The sequence below is a fragment of the Petaurus breviceps genome, unplaced genomic scaffold, assembly GCF_028583685.1.
Source record: "Petaurus breviceps papuanus isolate PSGF00001 unplaced genomic scaffold, PetGlider_PUasm1.0 180, whole genome shotgun sequence".
Taxonomy (NCBI): domain Eukaryota; kingdom Metazoa; phylum Chordata; class Mammalia; order Diprotodontia; family Petauridae; genus Petaurus; species Petaurus breviceps.
The window spans coordinates 2,350,019-2,370,313 of record NW_027185782.1 but is presented as its reverse complement, the minus strand read 5'-3'; the positions used below and the strand labels follow the sequence as shown (position 1 = coordinate 2,370,313).

Below are 20,295 nucleotides of genomic sequence, written 5' to 3'. Positions count from 1 at the left end.
AGGAGCCAAAGATGACCACTGAGTTGTGAGCAGGGATGACCAGTTGGATGGTGGTTTCTTCTACAGTAATAGGGAAGCTAGGAAGAGGGGAATGTTTGGGGAGAAGGAAGAATGACTTCAGTTCTGGACATGGTGAGTTTAATATGTCCGCAAGATATCTAGTGTGAGATGGCCAATGAGCAGCTGGAGGTCAGGACAGACATTAGGACTGGACAAACAGGTATGAGAATCATCTGCACAGAAATGACAATTGAACAAATGGGAGTTAATGAGATCAGGAAACAAAATAGTAAGAGCGAGAAGGGAAAAAAAGAGGACCAGGACAAAGCCATGGCAGGCAACCTGGTTATCAGGCTCTATTTGGGTGTGTCCAGCAAAGGAGACTGAGAAAGAGTGACCAGACCTGTAGGAGGGAAACAAGGAGAAGTCAGGTCATGAAAACCTAGAAAGAAGAAACTATCCAAAAGAACAGGGGGATTGGTAGTGTCAATGGCTCCAAAAAGAAGAAAAGTCTCTGCCCTCAAAGGATTTACTTTCTACTAGGGTAATAATACTAATAAATCTATATGATAATATATAAACATGTGCTATTTTACATATTTGTACAGACCTGGGCATCTGTGAATTTGTTCTAGAAATATTTTGATAACTGTATTTCCTTTCTAATACTATAATTTTATTTTATGCCTTTGAAAACATTACTCTAAGAAGGAATCCATAAGCTTCACCAGACTCCAAAAGGGGCACGTGACACAAACAAGGTTAAGAACTCCCACACTAGATAAGTATTCGTGGTCATTAGAGGAGGGAGACAATGTTAATAACTAGGACATCAGGAAAGTAGGAGATGGCAGCTGAGTTGAACCTTGAAAGATGCTAAGGATTCTAAAGATTGCATGTGAGGAAGGCGCACATTCCCCACATGGGGAACAGCCTGTTCCAACGTATGGAGGCCAGAGACAGAATGCTGGGTTTGATCTCCAGCAGGAGGTCAAGTTTGGCTGGAAGAGAGCGTGAGTGGCGGGATAGCATGAAGAGCTTCAAAGATTCCTGTCCCTATCCTCCCCCTGCCTTTTTCTCTCATCTCTCAGAATCCCCAGGCCTCCTATCTGTGCAGTGCTGGGCTGTGAGGTATCCTGAGGCCATAGACTGCTCCTGGACCACTGACAGAGAGACAGAAACGAATCCTGAGCAGGACCTGCAAGCCTCCTTTATTGCCACCTACAGGTCAGAGGTCACAGAATTCTAGAAATTTAAAAGTTGGATGGGATCTCAGAGGGGATGTATTCCAATTCTCTCTCTCTCTCACACACTCACACACACACACACACACACACATATCCCTTATAGAAAGTTATCTAGCCTCTGACTGGCCACTTTTAGTAAGAGAAAGCTCATTCTCCATGTGGGCAGTCCATTCCCTTGTGGGTCACCTTTGATCATTAGGAAGTTCTTCCTTTTATTAAACTGAAACCCACCTCCCTGGACCTACTCCACCTTTGTCTCCCATGTTGTTCCTGGTTCTGTCCCCTGGAATTGAGGGAGAACAAGTCTACCTTCCACATAACAGGACTTCAGATATGCACAAAGCTGTCATGCTCTTCCCTCCTCCCAAGTTTTCCTCTCTCCCAGGCTAAGTGTCTCCAATTAATTCAGCGGCCCTTCACACTTGGTGCTCTCCAGGCTGCGCGGCATCCTCCGGATACACTGTCAATAACAGAAAACAGAACTTTAGAGCCAGAAGAGTTTGTAGAGATTATTGGTTCAGCCCTCACCTTTCAGAAGAGGAAGATGAGAGCAAAGTAGGGGGATTCAGCTGGGTGGTGCAGTGGTCTGGGGTCAGGAAGACCTTGGTGCAGATCTGGCCTCAGACACTTGATGAGCTTGGCCAAGTACCTTTAATGTCTGTCTGCTTCAGCTGTAAAGTGGGGATGATGAGAGCACCTACCTTATAGGGTTGTGAGAATCCAATGAGGTTGTCATTATGATGTGACACGGAGTCAGCGGCAGAGTTGGGGCTTAAACCTAGATCTCTTGACTCCCAGGCCAGGATTCTTCCCACTTTACCACCCCAAGTCCATCTTAAAATATGGCACCCAGCTGGGAGAGTGGGGGAGGGATGTGGGGAATGACACAAATTCTGTGGTCCCTCCCAGTGCAGGCTGGGGGATGTCCCTAGAGCCAGGACAAGGTGAGGGGGCTACTGAGATCAGAATCTTGTCTTTCCATGTCAGATTAGGGATGTTCGCCCAAGGAGAGACGCACCCCTGCCTTCAGCCATCCCCTGAGGCCCACAGCTGTGTCATCCCCAACATACAGATGTTCTCCATGATACCCTACATCTTCAACATCACAGTTATCACTCAACAGGGGGCCAGAAGTAGCTTGGTCCCCTTCATTGCGGAGCATATCAGTGAGTCCAGCATGGGAATTCCAAATAATGTATTAGGTATTAGAGCTGAGTATGGGGAAGGGGTGCCTAGTAGAATGTCAGATATTTAGGGTCTAGCTCTGGGGCAAAGGAAAGAGCTTGGGGGGAAGGTCTTTCAAGGAAGGTACTGAATAGACATGAGAAATAATGATGTCCCAGGACCTTTTCACCTCATAACCAATGTGTCTATGACTGGCAGTTAAACCCGACCCACCGGAAGCTATAAGTGTGAACCCTGTCCCTGGCAAGCAACTCCGAGTGCAGTGGGAGCCCCCCCATTCCTGGCCCTTCCCCAAGTATTTTCCCCTCAAGTACCTGATCCGTTACCAGCGACAGGGGGCCACCAGATTCCGACAGGTAAGGCCTTGACTGGGACAAGAACAGGAGGGCATTTGAAGCCCAGTATTTCAGAGGGGGTGGTTAGGCTGGTCAAAGAGTTGCCCAGAGAGCAGAGCTTCAGAACTCTGACTGCTACAGAAGTCTAGAATGTTAAAACATAACCTGTCAGGGTGAAAAGGGTCCTTTTAGAGATAATCTAGCCTAACTCCCTCATCCTACTGATGGAGGAATTGAAGTGCAGAGATATGAAGAGATTTTATTTGAGGTCATACGTCAGGGACAATGGAAACCAGGATCCAGTTTTCCTGATTCCTAGTCCCAGGCTCTGCCTAACAAGCCTTACAGCTTCCCTTCATCAACATTTTAAAGAAACTTACCTACCCCTCTCCAATACTTATCTCGAGATGAGGACTCTCCCTGGGTGCTGACCTCCCATATTTTGCTGTCAGGTGGGGCCAATTGAGGAAACATCCTTCATCCTACAAGGCCTGCGCCCCAGGACCCAATACCAAGTACAGGTTGCAGCTGGTGACTTTATGGACTATGGGGAACTAAGCACTTGGAGCACTGTGATGGCTACTACCCCTGGTAGCAAGTAGCCTGGTTTGGGGTATCCCCAAACTCTCAGCCTCTATCATGAGGCAACACCCTGGATACTTGAACCTGATAAACTGGTCCCATGCCTACCTGCAGAACCCTGTCATCTCTGGATCTAGGACACCCAGCTGTGGCTTCTGCCTTCCCTCCCAGATCTTCTCCAGTGCTCTGTAAGCACTTTTTGGATCAGACCCACCCCCAGGATTGCCAGCTCCTGTCTCCTTTTCAGATTCCACAGGCTGTGCCTTCACTTATTCCTTCCTGTTGGGAGCTGGGTCTCCTTGGGTCTCACAGGACACAATGTCACCACTGAAGTTTGGACTTCTAACAAAAGCCTTGAACAGTCTGATTTCCTACATTCCTCAAAGGACTTCTCTCTAGCCACTGATACTCTGCATGGATTCATTCCTTAATGGTTCCCAACCCATAACACTCTCCTTATCAGAATCAGTGATTCTGAAATCCACTATAGCTGTCATTGTACAACTCCCCCCCCCCCCCCCAAAACGTACTCCCTTACTCCCATCCTCCTCAACTCCATCTCCCAAATGTCTTTCTCTAGTTATGTTCTCCTCTTCTGCTGTGCTCTCTGAAATTCTTCCTCTGTAGTCAACAAATTTGCTGTTATCTTAAACCTTTTCATGTTTCATTCCCTCCATCTTCTGGCTCTCACTAAGACCTGGTTCCCTCCTGATGACATGGTGACCCTAGCCACGCTTTCCAGTATTGGTTTCACTTTCACACAAACTCCTGATTTACCGATTCCAGCCAGGGATGGTGATGGTGGTGTTGGTGGTGGTAAGGATACTCCTTGCTCCCCCTTGCCACTCTTCCTCTACCACCATCTCTCCAAAACTTCTCCTTTGAGATTCATTCAATCCAAATTCATCACCCAAAGATTCTAGTATTTGTTATCTACCAACCCCTGGGGATACTCTTTCCTTCCTCAATGAATTCAGTGGCTGGTTCATAGTCTTTCTCTCCACCCCAACTCCTGTTCTTACACTGGGGGACTTCAATATAGTGTACTTGATAATTCAATATTCCCTATCCATCAGCCTACTCATTTACCACAACCTCCTCCTTCATGACACCTCAGCTACACATAGAGATAGTCGCGTGCATGTTTCTAGGTATATGAACTCTGAAATTCCTATAACTGATTGTAACCTTTTATCATCTCTCTTTCCTTCTGCCTTATGACCTTAACCCTGACCTCCATTATCACTGTGATCTCCACTTCCTCCACTCCTTGATTTTGTTTCCCCTACCCCCAGGACATCACTTTTGTGACTCCTTGGTGAACCATTGCATTTCTATATGGTCAGCTTCTCTCCAGTCCCATGTCCCTTGGCCTAATCTAATCATGCCTCCACTAAGCTCCAGCTTTACATTATTTCCATCATCAGCTGCCTCTGTTCCTGTTTGGGTGCTGGGGGAAAATCTCAAAATTATGTTGACTATGTCCACTACAAATATGTGTCACATAATCTTAGCTGGGACCTCACTGCAGTAAGTCAATCCTTTCCCTAACTGGTACACTCTTCCACTCACCACAATGGCCATTCCAAACCTTTTTATCCCTTCTCAAGCCTCCCATGGCACCCCTATCCTCACACTCTGTCAGAGAAGGACTTCATGGACAAAATTGAGGTAATTTTCTGATATCTCCCTCTCCTAGCCTCCACATTTCATGTCAGTCAAGTGTCTTTCCCTCACTAATTCTTCCTTCACCCTGTCTTATATGAAGAAGTGGCCATTTCCCCTGCCAAGGCAAATCCTACATGTACCCTTGATCCCATTCCATTTCATCTTCTTCAGCAGTTTGCCCCTCTATCATTCTTACCCTCTCACTAATCTTCAGTCTCTGCTTCCTTGCTGTCTATAGACATGCCCATGTCTCCCTCATCCTCAAAACAAACAAACCTCTCATTTGATCCAACTATTCCATATAACCATGGTTCTATATCCAACAGCTATTTTTCTATGTCTCTTCTCCTCATTCTGCCTCACCTCCCAAATCCAATCACTTCCCACTTCATAATATCTCTTGTATATACTTCCTTTCCTCCCCTAACACCGCTAGCACCCTGGTCCAGGCATTCATTACCTCACAGCCAGACTAGAATAGTCTGCTATTTGGTCTCTCTGCTTCAAATCCTCCCCACCCACCCACTTAGGATCATCCTCCACTCAGTTATCAAATCAATATTCCTGAGGCACAGGTTTGACACTCCTCCTCCCTCCCCCACTCAATGAACTCCTCTCTCAGCTCTAGAATCAAATATAAAATCCTTCCATAGGTTTCCTGAGCCCCTCACCTGGCCTTGCACACAATATTTCATCTCCTGACCCCATGCTTTTGCACCCATTGTCCAGCCTGCTCAGAATTCTCTCTCCTCATTTGCCCTCCTAGCTTTCTGCAAGAGTCCCCTTCCCTCTCCTCCTGCTGCCAGTGCCTTCCCTTGAGATAACCTCTGTTTACATTGTTATATCTTATAAATACATTGTTTGTATCTTATAAATACATTGTGTATTGTCTGCCCAATACACATGTTTGTGACCTCCCTGAAGACAGTTTTGTTCTGTACTTTTGTTTTTCCTTCCGTTGTATCGCCAGTGCCGAGAACCCAGTAGAACGCCTTAATAAATGCTTGTTGACTGATTGACTCCTGACTCAGTCCCCAGGTTACATCTTCATCCCTACAAATATGGCAGCTGTTTATCCTTGTTCTGCAAGACCACAAGTTCATATTCTCCTTGCAGGGGGTCAGGAGGGATGGGAAACAGAGAGAGAGGAAAAGAGACAGAGAAGGGGCATAGAACATGGAATGTCAGAGCAGGAAGGGATCTGTGGGATCCTAAATTTAATCCGTCCATTTTATTGATGGGAAAACTGAGGTCAAGAGAGGGGGAATGACCTTGCCCAAGGTCAACGACACAGTGAGTTCGCGCCTCTCTTGAACCCAGGTCTCCTGACTGATTTCCAGTCCCAGATTCTTTCCTCAAATTGCCCAGAAAGAGCTTTGGGAGCCCAACTAGAAGAAAATGTAAATCAATAAAGAGCGGAATGCACACATGCATGCGCATAAAGTGAGCAAGAAAGCGCTAGTGACCAGCACTAGGCAGTGCAGAGGCCCAGACCTTCTTCTAGTCTACTTTCCCCCCGCGTTCCCATGTTTCAAGAGGTTCTCGCCCTGCACCAGGAGGGAACGTTCCTTGGGTCGGTGGAACCTTCTCAGCCGCGGGGCCGGGGCGCCATCGGACCCCTTAGCGAGACGAACCACACGTAAAGAGCGTGTGGGGGAGGGAGGAGGATCGGGGGTGTGCGTCACAGGGAAGGAGGCGGGCCATTGCACCCTCGACCAATGAACGCGGTGGATTCGGCCAGTGTTTCCCGGAAGTGGGCAGTGCAGGTCAAGAGAGCTGCAGTGCAGCGGCTTGAATTGGTGTTTGCGGAGTGGGGTTCGTGAAGCGGTGCCAAGATGTCTGAGAGAAAAGTCTTAAATGTAAGTAAAGGGCGGGTAGCGAGAGCCTCAAGGCCTCCGGTCCTCCGACCTCACTTCTCCGTAGGCCGGGCGGCTTCTCCCCAGGGTGAGGTTCCCCTAGTTCTTGCCCTCCTGGTGACGAGGCCTGAGACCCCGCCCTCAAGGAGCCGGGCTGCCCAAGGGTTCTCCCTCCTTGGGGCCGGGGGCTGGCTGTGGCTCCTCCAGGGGACTTCCTAGGCAGGGAGGGGGGTGCTAGGGCTTCTCCCCGTCGTGGGCCGGGGGTTGTCCGCTCGATCTTTGCTTCGGTTTTGGGGAGAACAGAGACCATCTCTTTTGGGAAAACTCAGAAGTTGACACCGACTTTGAGATGCATGGTGCCATCTCCGCAGGCAGTTAAGAGACCCAGGGGCCCAGGTATGTGTCAGCTCGATATGTTCATTCCCTGTTCATTCATTCAGTAAACAGCAGGCGTCTACCATGTTCCAGGCACCATGCTAAGGTAGGAATGCAAAGAAGACAGCCCCTGCCCTCAAGCAGCTAGCTATCTAAGGGGGGTGGGGGGGGGTGGAGGCCAAACAAATATAGACAGGATATAAGCTGTATAGAGGAAATATATAACCGAGGAAAGGCGCTGGAATCAATAGAGTTTTGGTGAAGGCTTCTTGTAGGAGGTGGGAATTTAGTTGGGTCTTAAAGTCGAAGTGGAGGAGGGAGAGCATTGTGGCTTCTTTCTTGGCTGTGGTCACCTTGCTGAGATCTCCTCCGGGAGATCTGTCTGCCCTCTTTCAGGGGCCAAGCCCAAGGGTAGACCCAGATCTGTGGTAGTCCCTGGGGCTCAGGGGTGGTGTCAATGAGCCAATAAGTACCTATGGTCACTTCTCTACAAGGAGATGTTATCACTTATCCCAGAGGTGGGTCTGCTCCCAAGTTCAGACTTTCCAAGGGAAGATTTATTGGATTGGATTGCATTGCATCTTTTAATTTTGCCAAGGTGTTCAAGTTTTTACTGGTCACATCCTCGTTGTTCTAGGGTGGAAGGAGCCTTTCTATGTTCTTCTCTTCCCCCATCATAATTGCCTTCTTTGGGGCTAGGTTCCTAAGTTCCTTGTTCTCCCTTTCACCCCTCCCCAGGAAGTTCCTGAGATGGTCTTGGGTCACAGGTTTCTTAATGTTTCTCATTTATATTTTAGCTACTCTCAGACTTTCTCTCCCCATTGACTGGACTCCTAAATGTTCTTCCTTCTGTTTTTGTTCTACTCTTCTTTAAAATGAGGAGGGATTGGACTAGATGGCCTTTAAGGCTCTTTCCAGCTCCAAATCCTTTGATCCCATAATCTCTTGGCTTTTTCCCCTTTAAACTCTTCTTTATCATATTTTCCCTTTCTTTTTCTATGCCATATCCCCACACTACCTTTCCTTCCAGTCCTCATGATATGTCTCCTTCTTTATTGGTCTTTCTCTATTATCCTCTCTACTCTATAAATACCCTTCTGTGAGGTTTTCCTCCTATAATACTGTGTGTATATCTATCTATATCTATTTACATGTATATGTACATATCTCTTGTATGGGCTCTTTTCTTTTTTCTTGCTTTTTTTCCTGTCATATTCCTTGGCTTGAGAATAGGGGTCAAAGCTAGCCTTCTTTGTGATCATTACCTCTCATTATCTTCCCCACAGAAATACTATCCACCAGATTTTGATCCATCGAAAATCCCTAAACTCAAGCTTCCCAAAGATCGGCAATATGTGGTGAGGCTGATGGCTCCATTCAACATGAGGTGAGAATATACATTGGAATGCCCTCCCTGCTATATACAGAAAAGGACTAACAGGTGAACCTAAGGAATCCCCCTTAGCCACCTCTGGCTTTGAAGGCTAGAAAAGGTTAATATAGGAGAATCACATACATGTTGTACACTGGCTCCCAGAAATCCTTAAAAGCAGAACTTCGTTATCTGGGGTCTGTGAATTTGTTTTTAAAAAGATTTTGTGGGGCAGCTAGGTGGCACAGTGAATAGATCACTGGCCTTGGAGTCAGGAGGACCTGAGTTCAAATCCAGCCCCAGACACTTAACACTTACTAGCCATGTGACCTTGGGCAAGTCACTTAACCCCAATTGCCCTGCCTTCCCCCCTCCAAAAAAATAAAAGTAAAAAATAAAAAGATGGAGCGGCCAGGTGGCTCAGCGAGTAAGAGCACCGGCTTCAGTGTCAGATGACCTGGGGTTCAAATCCGGGCTCAGATACTTAGCACCACACCCAGAAATAACTGGCTGTGTAACCTTGAGCAAGTTACTTAACCCCATTTGCTTTAAAAAAAAATAAATAAAAAGATTTTGCTAACTGTATTTCAATAGAAATGCTTTCTTGCAGCATGGAATTGGTCTGGACCAGTTTGGGGGGGAGAGATGGGGAAGATAGTTTTATTTCCCATCAGGTAGAGGTATTTCATAACTGACTTGGGAATCATTCCCCACTCCTGCCTTTTTTTTCCTTCTAGGTGTAAGACATGTGGCGAGTATATTTATAAAGGCAAGAAATTTAATGCCCGGAAGGAGACAGTGCAGAATGAGCTATATCTGGGACTCCCAATTTTTCGTTTCTATATCAAGTGTACCCGATGTCTAGCTGAAATCACCTTCAAAGTAAGTTACTAAGTCTTTTAAATAAGTGTGTGTGCATGTATGTGTATATATAATTTTTTTAAACTTTTTAAAAATTAATTTATTTTTATATTTGCTTTTTGGAGGGGAGAGGGCAGGGCAATTGGGGTTAAGTGACTTGCCCAAAGTCACAGGCCAGTAAGTGTAAAGTGTCTGAGGCCTAAGTGTTAAGTGTCTGAGGCCATTTGAACTTAGGTCCGCCTGACTTCAGGGCGATGCTCTCTATTCACTGCACCACCCAGCTGCCCCTATAATTTTTTTTTAGAAATTTAACATTGAACAATACAAACAGCTAAACTTTTTTAGTTACTATTTATAGTAAATTGAATAATTTCAATGCATAAAATAGCTTATCACTTTTTTCAGTCATTCCTTCTATGGCTCTGTCAGGATTTTTTGTTATTCTCATTTACTTTTTCTCTTGTACAGGTATAGTTAATATGTCCCTAGTTCTTCTGGTTCTGCTCTGGTTTCATTCTATTTCAGAAAGGTCTTTTTTTTTTTTTTTAGCAATCGGGGTTAAGTAACTTGCTCAAGGTTACACGGCCAGTTATTTCTGGGTGTGGTGCTGAGTATCTGAGCCCGGATTTGATCCAGGTCATCCCGACACTGGAGCCGGTGCTCTTACTCGGTGAGCCACCTGGCCGCCCCTAGAAAGGTCTTTATAAGAAAGGTCTTTATAAGAAAGGTATTAGAACTTTGTAAAAAGTGATATTTGTTTGTTAAATTGTATCACCAGGTCTTTGGAAGTTTGAAAAAATGCTAACTACCAAATTTAATTATGAACTGTGTCACATGCACTTTTTTCCAAGTAAAAAGGATAATGTGTAACTTCCTCAGGTCACTAGATTTTAGATTCTGGACTTCACCACAGTTCAGTAGGGAAGAATATAAGGGGCGGGAGGTGTTTGAAGCAATCAATTATCTTCTGCCCTTAAAGCAACTAATAAAAATAATTCTGATACTTTTGTTAGGTGAGAACACCCCTATTGATTCAGTCAGTCATGGGCATTGAACCAAGTATGAACAACCTGGTCAGTCAGTTTTCAGAAGGAATAGTTTGCTTTTAGCCAGTGATCAAATGAAGTGATGCCATACAGGAAGTGTATTGGGATTGGCTGAAGAAGCTCCGTTATAGCTGTGGATTTTGTATAAAAGAGCAAGCCAGTTTAGCACCCATATTTTAGTGCTCATCCTGCGCCAGCCAAATTCCCCAGAGGAAATCATCTTGAGGAATGGTGGGATGGAGGAAGAGGAGAGCCTTTGTTTCCTCTTCCTCCCCAACTAGAAGATGGCCATGTAAACTTCAAAAGGATGGAAGATTTGGATTTTGCATGAGCACCCTAAGATTCCAACACCCTGCAACAGCCGATGTCAGTGTCTACATTGGGAACCAAGGACAAAAAAGACACTGACGTACACACGTTGATTATGTGACCCTCTTTCCCAGCTCAGTGACCTCCAGTGGTTCCTTATTACCTCTAGGACCAAATGTAAATTCTTCTGGCTGGCATTTAAGACTCCTCCTTTCCTGCCGCTTCCCATGCTTCCAGTCTGTTACTTTACTCCCCTCCATGCCTTCTACAGTCCAGTTACTTGGCCTACTATAAGTTCCTTGAACATGACCCTTCATCTCCAGGTCCTTCCCTTTGCACTGCCTGGAATGCTCTGCTTCTTACCTCCTACTCTTGGTTTCTCTGGCTTCAAGACTCTCATCTTCCACAGGAGACCTTTTTAGCCCTACCACCACTCCCATCCCCACCCCCAACTCCTAGTACCTTCCCTTCTGAAACTACCTTTTAGCTACTCTGTTTATATCTTGTAGATACTTAGTTATTTTCATGTTGTCTTCCATATTAAAATACATGCAACTTGAAGGCAGATACTGTTGTTATGCCTTTCTTTGTATTGATAGTACTTATCCCTTAGTATATAGGAAGTACTTAGTGCCTTGCACATGGTAGGCCTTTAACAAATGCTTATTGGTTGACTGAGTAAATGTTTACTGACTAACTTTCTTCATATTCCTCATTCTTGTTTGTTTCTTGAATTCTAGCCATCTCTTATGACACAGTTAATTTGCCTATTCCAATCTAGTCAAGTTGACAAACATTCTGTTAAATGCTTATTGTGTACCAGGCACTGTGCTTAGATCTGGGGATAAAAATCCAAGCAAAAATAAAGACAGTCCTTGCCCTCAAGGAGGGGCAAGACAACACACAAAAGGGAGCTGAAAAAGAGGGTGCAGTGAGGGAAAGGGTATATAGAGGTGTCACAGGGACAAAGTTCAGGGAGAGAAATGAAGGGCAATGTTCTCTTCAAAATGGAGGTTGCACCCTGCCGTTGGTCATATAGGTTGTTTGCAGTTTTTTAAAATAACATAAAATACTGCTATAGAAATCTTTGAACATATAGCTATTAAGTTTTTGGCAACATTTTCAAGTATATTCCTAAGATCCTGGGTCTTATCCAACCCTTATAGGCCCCCTACAAACTACTTAAACCAGTCTCCTGGACCTTATGGCAGTTTCCAAACTGGTAAAGTCAAGACTAGCCCTGAGAAAAAGGATGAGAGCAGCTACACTTCTTTTGACCTTCGCATATCTCAAGAAGGCTGTGGGACAGACAGATAGACAGCTTTGTGTATATCCCTGCCCTGTTCTGTGGATGGTTTAGAACCTCCTTACAAAGGCTTTCACTTGCCTTCTGACTTCCTGGCCTGTGTTTTTTCTCACAGAATGAGCTGACCAACATATTTATTGAGTACCTGCTATTTGCAGCTCCCAGGGCCACAAACTGTGGGAAATGCAATGGGGCATGAGTCAGTTCCTGCCATCGTGGAATTTATTGCTACTGATGATAATTACTCATTCATATGGTATTTTAAGGTTTGTAAAATGCTTTCTTTACAAGAAGTCTGTGAGCTCAGTGTGTGTAAGTATTATTCCCATTTTACAGATAAGAAAACTGAATCTGAGAGGGCTTATGAACTTCGTTTCCCAGCAGAGAAATATGAGAACCCTTTGGCTCCATGTCCAGTGTTCTTTCTGTTGTCTCATAAAATGAGAAATGAGGAAGCTGTTATCTAGTCAAACATGTCTTGAGATAACTTTACATAACTATTTTCTCCTCTAACTCATTCTGAAATGGAATTATTCCTGGCCATCAGTCTCACTGAGTCAGTTCCCAGACTGCCACCTTGGTTACTGCTTGGATTGACTCCCTCAACCTTCTTATGGCTTTTTCTCTTTCACTTGACAGCTACACCATAACAGTTTCTAAGCCAGACTACTTTTGACCCATGGCCTGGATTCTTATAAAACTGACTTCTTTACCCCCAGACAGACCCTGAAAACACAGATTATACCATGGAGCATGGAGCCACCCGGAATTTCCAGGCTGAGAAACTACTGGAAGAGGAAGAGAAAAGGGTACAGAAGGAAAGAGAAGATGAAGAATTAAATAATCCTATGAAGGTAATATAATAATACCTCACATTTCAACACTTTCCTCCCACTGGCCCTGCGAGATAAATAGTGTAGATATTATTAATCCAGTTTTACAGATGAGGAAGCTGACACTCAGGGAGAAGTGACTTCCCCAAAGTCAGATATGTAGCTAATAAATATCAATACCAGTACTTGAATCCAAGTTTCCACCTCTACACCCAGGCCTCTTTTTTCCTGGCTCTCTGAGGTGGCCATTCCCCAGGATGCTGTGCTTGAGGTGGTGATTCCTGGGCAGTCCCTGGAAAATGGAAGTGCTAAATATGTTGTGCCAGAGCCAGAAAGCAGGAGACTGGCCTGCCTGCAATCGAGGCCCTGGGAGAGTGAGTTCTAAAGTCTGTTCCACCTCTAATGTTCTAGATTCTGTATCCCAGTGTCCCTTCTTGCTTTCATGGTATGTTACGGGGAAATAGTGAAAAGGTGAGGTTAGAGAGGAAGTAATAATACTAATAATGCTAGCAACTGACCTTTGTAAAACTCTAAATCATACCAAATGCTTTACATACATTTTCTCATTATACATTCTCATTAAACAACCCATGAAATGAGTATTTTGCAAATTTTATAAATGAGGAAACTGAAGCTCAGAGGTATTCAGTGACTTACCCAGGGTGACATAGCTATCAAGTGTCAAAAGAGGGATTGGAACCCAGGTCTCTCCTGACTCTAAGTCCAGCATCAGGGTGGAGACGTAATTCCAAGGGCTCTGAATCCTGGGCAGTTGAGAATACAAGACATAGCCACACAGAACATAACTGTATGATGCCGCATTTGATCCTCACTACACCTCGAGGCCAATGATGCAAGTATTATCATCCCAACTTTACAGCAGAGAAAACTGAGACGCAGAAGTTTGGGTGCTGTACCAAAAGCCCAGCTTGCCCTGTGTCTCGTTGCTATGTCCACCCTCCCCAGGTGCTGGAGAATCGGACCAAGGACTCCAAGCTGGAGATGGAGGTTCTGGAGAACCTGCAGGAGCTGAAGGAGCTCAACCAACGCCAGGCTAACGTGGACTTTGAGGCGATGTTACAGCAGCACCGAGTGTCTGAGGAGGAGAAGCGCCAGCGAGAGCAGGAGGAGGACCAGAGGGAGATGGAGTAAGCTTAACGGAAAAGAAATGAGGACTGATTTCATTTAGGGGAGGGGAGCCAGAGGATGGGGATGTGGACACAGGGGGTTACCCTGGGAGGAAATAGATACTAGGCCCATTACTCTTCACTATACCACGATTCCTACTCAGGTTGCTTAGATGACTGCCCAGGTTTTTGCCAACTCTGAGATGATTCTAGTTTTTCATGAGAGATTGCATAGGTTAGGGATGGGTATCTGATCACAATAGGGGTCTAGGATAGAAGTGACCCTGGCAGTACTAGAGGATTTTATCCCTTCCAAGTAAAGAGTTGTTAGCAGGGGTAGAGGCAAAACTGTCCCTCAGGTTAGGATGGGGGTGGGAAGACAAACCATCCTATCCCAAAGAGACTTAAGACTGGCCAGCCAGCCATCTGGGAGCAAGTGGCTCACACATGCAATAAGCTGTAAATGACCTTGAAGAGATCCACCTTCTGTTATTTACCCCAGAGCAGAGATTATCTCTTCTAATTTTCTTTTTGCCACCAATTGCTAAAAAGTTTTTTTTGTTGTCTTTAATATTTATATCCATTGCAAGCCTCAGCTCATTCTGAGCTTTAACATTCCTGACATTTTTATGAGGCCACACCCCTTTTTTGTGTTCATATTCATTTACTTGCCCTCTTTCATTTTCTGTGTGTGTGTGTGCGTATTTTTTTTTAATCTGATTCTTGATGCATGCACAGCAATCTCTTTAAATAGTTTCCCCTTTTCTTCCTCATTGGGATAATTTGTTCATTCTTGGGAGCCTCCCAGTCCTCTTGAGTGAACTTTTCCTGTAGAATCCTTAGGCCCTGGGATTCTACCTCTTCTTTATCTCAACTCTTTGAAATTGGGCTGTCATGGTAGTCTGTGGTGACCCTAGGCCTTAGTTTCCCCATCTCCTTGCCTTATGAGTGTTGAGAGGAACAGATATCAAATGAGTGTTTCCTCTTTCACCCTCTTTCTCTTTCTCCATACCCCATACCCCTTAGTATTCTGCCAAATTCATAAAATGAAAATGCCTGGGCAGCCTGGCTTAGATTCCAGCCTCTAGAGGAGGCCCCATGGCAGACTCTAGCCAGCGTCCTTTCTTCAGTAGGGTTGACACAGAAAGAGTCACAGAGAATAAGGGGTGTTAGGAAACCACACATCAGAATGTGCCTGGTTTCATGGTGATGTGCTCATTGGGGAGCTGCTCTGGAGGAAGCTCTGGAGCCATTTCTTTCCAGAGGAGATTGAAGGGTAATAGCTTTGGGGATCATTGAGGGAGAGAAGAGACACTGTAGGTAGTAACTAGCTGGAGGCTGCCTGTGAAGTCACAATGTGACTCCCAGGAAGAAGCCACGGGGCCCTAGGGGACAATTGTCTATGTCACAGGGCCATGATGGAGCTCGCCCGGGGACGGCGACTGATTGAAGACTCTGACTCTGATGAAGAGCCTGCCCTTGCGCCTTCCCAGCTTGCCATTCGGGCCAACCCCACAGCCATCTTAGAGGATGTAAGTCCAAGATCACCTCCCTGCCCCACCGCTGGGTAATTGTGGTGGTGGGCTGGAGTTTAGGAAGGGGGGAATGATAGTATTGCATCTGGGCCACCAGACTTTGTCCTTGACACAGGACCAGTAAGGAATTTAAGCTGTGGAGTTGACCACCAGCCAGAGGACCATAAGATCCTAATGTTTTGAGCAATTAAAAAACATTTATTAAGCACCCACTGTGTTCTAGGCACAGTTATTGGGGATGCAAAAACAAGAAACAGCAGGTAGGCTAGTATGGCTGGTCCATAGGGAACATGGAGGGGAGGAGTGTGTCAGGAGACTGAGCAGGCAGGAGAGGGCCAGGCTGTGCAGAACTGTAAACACCAGGCAGAAGTTTGTATTGGATTCTAGAGGTAATAGGGAACCCTGGCATTCACTGAGCAGGGCTGGGGTGGGGAGAGCAATTTGCTTCTCTCCCCCTCCCTCCCCCCCCCCACCATGCTCCCCAGACAAGGACCCTTCCAGCTGACATTTTGTTTTAAAGTCCCTCCTAGACCAGATGTCCTCGGCTTCTAAGTAGTGATGATAGCTGCTAATGAACATGCCTGCTGTTCTCTCCAACTCTTCTTCCTAGGCCAGGTTTCCCGTTTGCATCACTTCCATCCTGGGGCTTTGAGGAACATGTTCCCTGGGTGCCCAGCCTTATGAAGGTTTCTCAGAAAGTGCTTTGAGAGAATTTGCCCCCTTCTATCCCTCTGGGTATGGAGTCATTGAAAACTGAGCCAGAAGGGACTGTCACCTCCATAGCCTAGACTCCCCATGGGCAGGAAGCATTGCTCAGAAAGAACAGCCTTGTTTTAAGGAGTGACCCCACCAAAGGCTGGGGATGATAATCATGGCTCCCTTCAAATAACACTTAGAGTTTGCAAAGGCACCTTTGCATGTTATCCAATCAAGAAAGGATTGAGCACTAATTAATTCTAAATGAAAGGGTGATTTTTGAATTCCTGGAAATCATTTTTGAGAACAAACTGTTTTGTTGCCCCTCCTCTTCCCCCTCAGGTCCCGCAGCTAAAGAAGCAGAAGTTGGAGAGCTGGGAACGGAGTGTGGGTGCATTGGGCAGCAAGTCAAAGCTGGCAGGCCTGGTTGTGGCAAAGAAGGCACCTGCCCAGAGGACCAGCAACAGCAATGGGCACGTGGGCTTGCCCTCCCCAAGTACAGGTACTGGGGCTCCAGCCTCTCAAGAGGCCCTTAGGCACTGGAGAGCAGGGGTCGTTAGGAGTTAGAGCTAGAGGTCAGAGCCAGCCCTACTGCTCCCTAGCAGTGTGACCTTTGCTTTACTTCTCAGAGCCTCTGTTTTCTCATCTGGTCTGAAGCAGGGGTTCTTAACTTTTTGTGTGTCCTAGATCCCTTTGGAACATATCCAATGAAGCCTACTGCCCCCCTTCTCAGGATAGTTTTTAAATAATTGAAGAAAATGCTAAATTTCATGTAGAGGATAGGGAAAATAAATTAAAAAAAATTTTTTTTTTGTATACAAGTTCCTGGACCCCCTGAAAATCTGTGAATCCTAGGCTAAGCCACCCCAAATCTAGATGGTCTCTAAAATCCCGTTCTCTGAATTTTATGTAATTTTCAAATTCTTGGTATGTGTCCCATTTGCTGAAGAAACAAGGGAAGAAGCATCTTTCAAGCAGCCACTAGAGGGCAAAGGGCGCCCATGCAAGTGCCGAGAATAGCTTTGTTTCTGATCCCCTTTGTACCCAACATGCCTGTGATGCAGATTGATGATAGAAGCTAATTCTGGGGGGTGGGGGTGTAGGAGCCAAGGCAAGGCAGGGAGGGAAGTGGGGAGGAAGGAGGTATTTAGTTTTTCCTGATTTGCTGCTCTTCTGAACTATGACTTCTTGAATCTGGGGGCCCAGTGTTGGGGAGGGCCGGACAAAGCTGACCCCAGCCTGTCTTTGTAGGCATACCACAGGATTTGAAGGATGCCAGCGTGTCGCCCGGGATACCCGGTGCCTCATCCCTGAGCCAGCTGGGGGCGTACTCAGACAGTGAAGATAGCAGCCACAGCAGCTGAAGCATCGGCCCCTCCCCTTGGAGGGAGGCCCCAGACCCTTAAGGCCCCTCCCCAGTGGGGCATGACCACAGAACCAGGCTGGAGTGGGTTTATTTCTTTGTTCAGTGAGCCGAGCAATGTGAAGAGGAGGGTTGGGGCAGGAACGACTCTGCTGGAGCCTCTGTCTAGTGAGCTCACTGTGCTTCCTCACTTCTTGACTACTCTCCTGACCTATAGCCTTGGGAGGATTCCGTGTTGTGGTACTTATCCCTCTTTAGGGAGTGGCAGCTGAAGATCTGCCATCCATTCCCAGCCTCATGCCCTCCATAAGATCAGGGATAACCTCCTTTGGACCCCTACCCCTCATGCTTCTCAGGCCAAGGCAGCCAGAGCAGAATCGCTGGGGAGGCAAGGAATGACCTCTTGCTATCTTTGGAACTTGAGGACCTTTTTCTCCATGACAGGGCTGGAATTCATTTATTTCTGTTGCTGGTATGTTACTGATTACATGCCACAGGGAATGGCACTTTTTATCAGTGCCTAGGGCTAACCCACCATGTGTGGTAGGTTTGCCTTCCCCAGCCCCACCCCAAGGTTAGCTGATGGCACTTAAACCTTTGGGAATTGAATTATACGATATATGATGTGCTATCACAACCAGCATCTTTTTCCCTCTACCTTCTGCCCAGATCTAAGCTACAGATAGGGCAGATTCCAAGATTGACAGTGCTGCAAGTGGCCAGATAAGGCCAACCCAAAGGTCCCATCCTTGTTCTTCCCTCTCCCCACCCCACCCCCCAATCCTACCAGCCCCACCTGATTTGTATCTAGAAGTCTTTATTCTAAGCCAAATAAAGAAAACCAAAAGGACTTGTGATTATGCTGATCCTGAGCGATAAATCTTTTGATGTCTCTGAGGGTGGGAGGCAGCATTGGTTGGGTAGATGACTGCTTGTTTGGGGTTATACAGGGGATTACTGTTCTGGTGGGCACTGGAGCTTCTGTGGTTCTGTCATAGTCCTTCAGCCCTTATCCTTTGACCTAAGTGTGAAGAGACCTGGATTCTGGGACCATTTCTGCTACTGATAGACTATTGACCTTGAGCAAATCTGTGTTTCCTTAGGAAAGGAGAAGGTTTTGTTGGATGATCTCCAAAGTCTCCCCCAGCCTTTAAAGGCTCTGTTAATATGAAGGAGTAGGGTGTGCATCCAGTGAGTTTACCAGGAGCCTTGAAACCTGCCCTAGGGCCCCTGCAGCAGGAGGTTGTCATATAGTGGCCTCCTAACTCCATTAACTCAGCTGGGAGCTCTGGCATCCTGCACTTAGCCAGCCACCCTATGGGGTGAATTGTGGTCAGTCTCCCCTTTTCACAGTGGGGTCCTTTTTCTTTCACAGCAGGACTTGGCAGAGTAGTCTAGCCTCATCTATCACAAGACTACAGTCTGTGTCCTCCATGTGTACTTTGCGTGCAAGGGGACATTGCTGACAGCTGGAATGTGAGAAGCTTTAGATGGAAGGTCCTGATTTGGCATGACAAGGGGATGGGGTGGGGGTGGGGCCTGCCCAGTGTCTCATCCCTTCCTTTTTTGTGCCTTCTACCCCCATTCCCACACACATACCTCCTTATTCCAGTGAAGAATGGTCTACACTGCCTCCAGGGGCAGCAGACTGGGCTTACTGCAAGGCTCATGGAATCAGTGAGGCACTGTAGTGGACAGATCTCTAGATTTGGAGTCAGGAGATACTCCCTGCAGACCTAGCTTTGCTATCTACTAACTTGACCTTAGAGAAGTATCTAGTTTCCTGGCCTTAGTTTACTCAGTTGGTTGGTTATAGGATGAGGATAATAATACTTGTACAACTTTTTTCACAGAATCATTGTGAGGAAACTTGCAAACTTTAAAGTGTCAGAAGAAATATGAGCAGGGTACCTTTGGAAATGCAAACAGTTCTTGCTGTGCATTGTGCAAATTTGACTTTACATAAATAATTATGACAGAAATCTGCTTTCCAGAAAAACATGGAACATATTACTTATGGGCCAAAGAAAAATTTATGAATAAATGAGATACAGAGCATTATGAGATATAAAATGGATGATTTTTATTAAATTTAAAAGGTTTTGTATGAATAAAATCAGCATAGCAAAGATGAGAAGGAAAGCAGAAAGTTGGGGATAAACAGTTTCTCATATAAAAGTCATCTCAAATATACAGAGAATTTTGTCAAATTTACAAGAATATGAGTCATTCTCCCATTGTTAAATGGACAAAGGATATGAATAGGCAGTTTTTCCAATGAAATCAAAACTATATAGTCATGAAAAAATGCACTAGAACATTGATTAGAGAAATGCAAATTAAAACAACTTCGAGATATCTCACATTTATCAGATTGGCTAAAATGATAGAAATTGGCTAAAATGATTAAAATTTTCATAAAATGAAAAATGGCAAATGTTGGAGAGGATGTGGAAAAATTGGGACACTAATGCACTGTTTGTGGAACTGTGAACTGACCCAGTCATTTTGGAGAGCAATCTGGAATTATACCCAAAGAGTTATAAAACTGTATATCCTTTAACTCAGCAATTACCATTATTAGGCCTTTTCCCCAAAG

The 20,295-nt window shown here is 45.6% G+C and overlaps 2 protein-coding genes and 1 long non-coding RNA gene across 5 annotated transcripts in view; 2 read left to right on the top strand and 1 right to left on the bottom strand.

Annotated features, from left to right (window-relative positions):
* LOC138160234 (uncharacterized) overlaps window positions 1-3,291 on the bottom strand; it is a 6,674-nt gene extending 3,383 nt beyond the window's left edge. Inside the window, exons 1-2 of one of the 2 annotated variants that reach the window (XR_011168107.1) lie at window positions 3,152-3,291; window positions 1,557-1,707 (exon numbers count right to left, since the gene is read on the bottom strand). This is a non-coding gene — a long non-coding RNA (uncharacterized lncRNA). Of the gene's footprint in view, window positions 1-1,556; window positions 1,708-3,147 lie in introns of both variants that reach the window. The other variant, XR_011168108.1, reaches the window with a different exon arrangement.
* EBI3 (Epstein-Barr virus induced 3) overlaps window positions 1-6,036 on the top strand; it is a 6,893-nt gene extending 857 nt beyond the window's left edge. Inside the window, exons 2-5 of one of the 2 annotated variants that reach the window (XM_069086816.1) lie at window positions 1,092-1,227; window positions 2,235-2,413; window positions 2,631-2,788; window positions 3,220-6,036. In XM_069086816.1, the coding sequence (XP_068942917.1) occupies window positions 1,092-1,227; window positions 2,235-2,413; window positions 2,631-2,788; window positions 3,220-3,369 (623 nt within the window). In that variant the 3' untranslated portion in view covers window positions 3,370-6,036. Of the gene's footprint in view, window positions 1-787; window positions 1,228-2,234; window positions 2,414-2,630; window positions 2,789-3,219 lie in introns of those variants that run through there. The other variant, XM_069086815.1, reaches the window with a different exon arrangement.
* Window positions 6,037-6,741: 705 nt separating this feature from the next.
* YJU2 (YJU2 splicing factor homolog) lies at window positions 6,742-18,546 on the top strand. Its single transcript, XM_069086814.1, has 8 exons — window positions 6,742-6,876; window positions 8,535-8,635; window positions 9,358-9,502; window positions 12,862-12,996; window positions 13,942-14,123; window positions 15,514-15,634; window positions 16,676-16,835; window positions 17,585-18,546. The coding sequence occupies exons 1-8, from the start codon at window positions 6,853-6,855 to the stop codon at window positions 17,695-17,697; spliced, it is 981 nt and encodes a 326-aa protein (XP_068942915.1). The 5' UTR covers window positions 6,742-6,852; the 3' UTR covers window positions 17,698-18,546.
* Window positions 18,547-20,295: the final 1,749 nt, after the last annotated feature.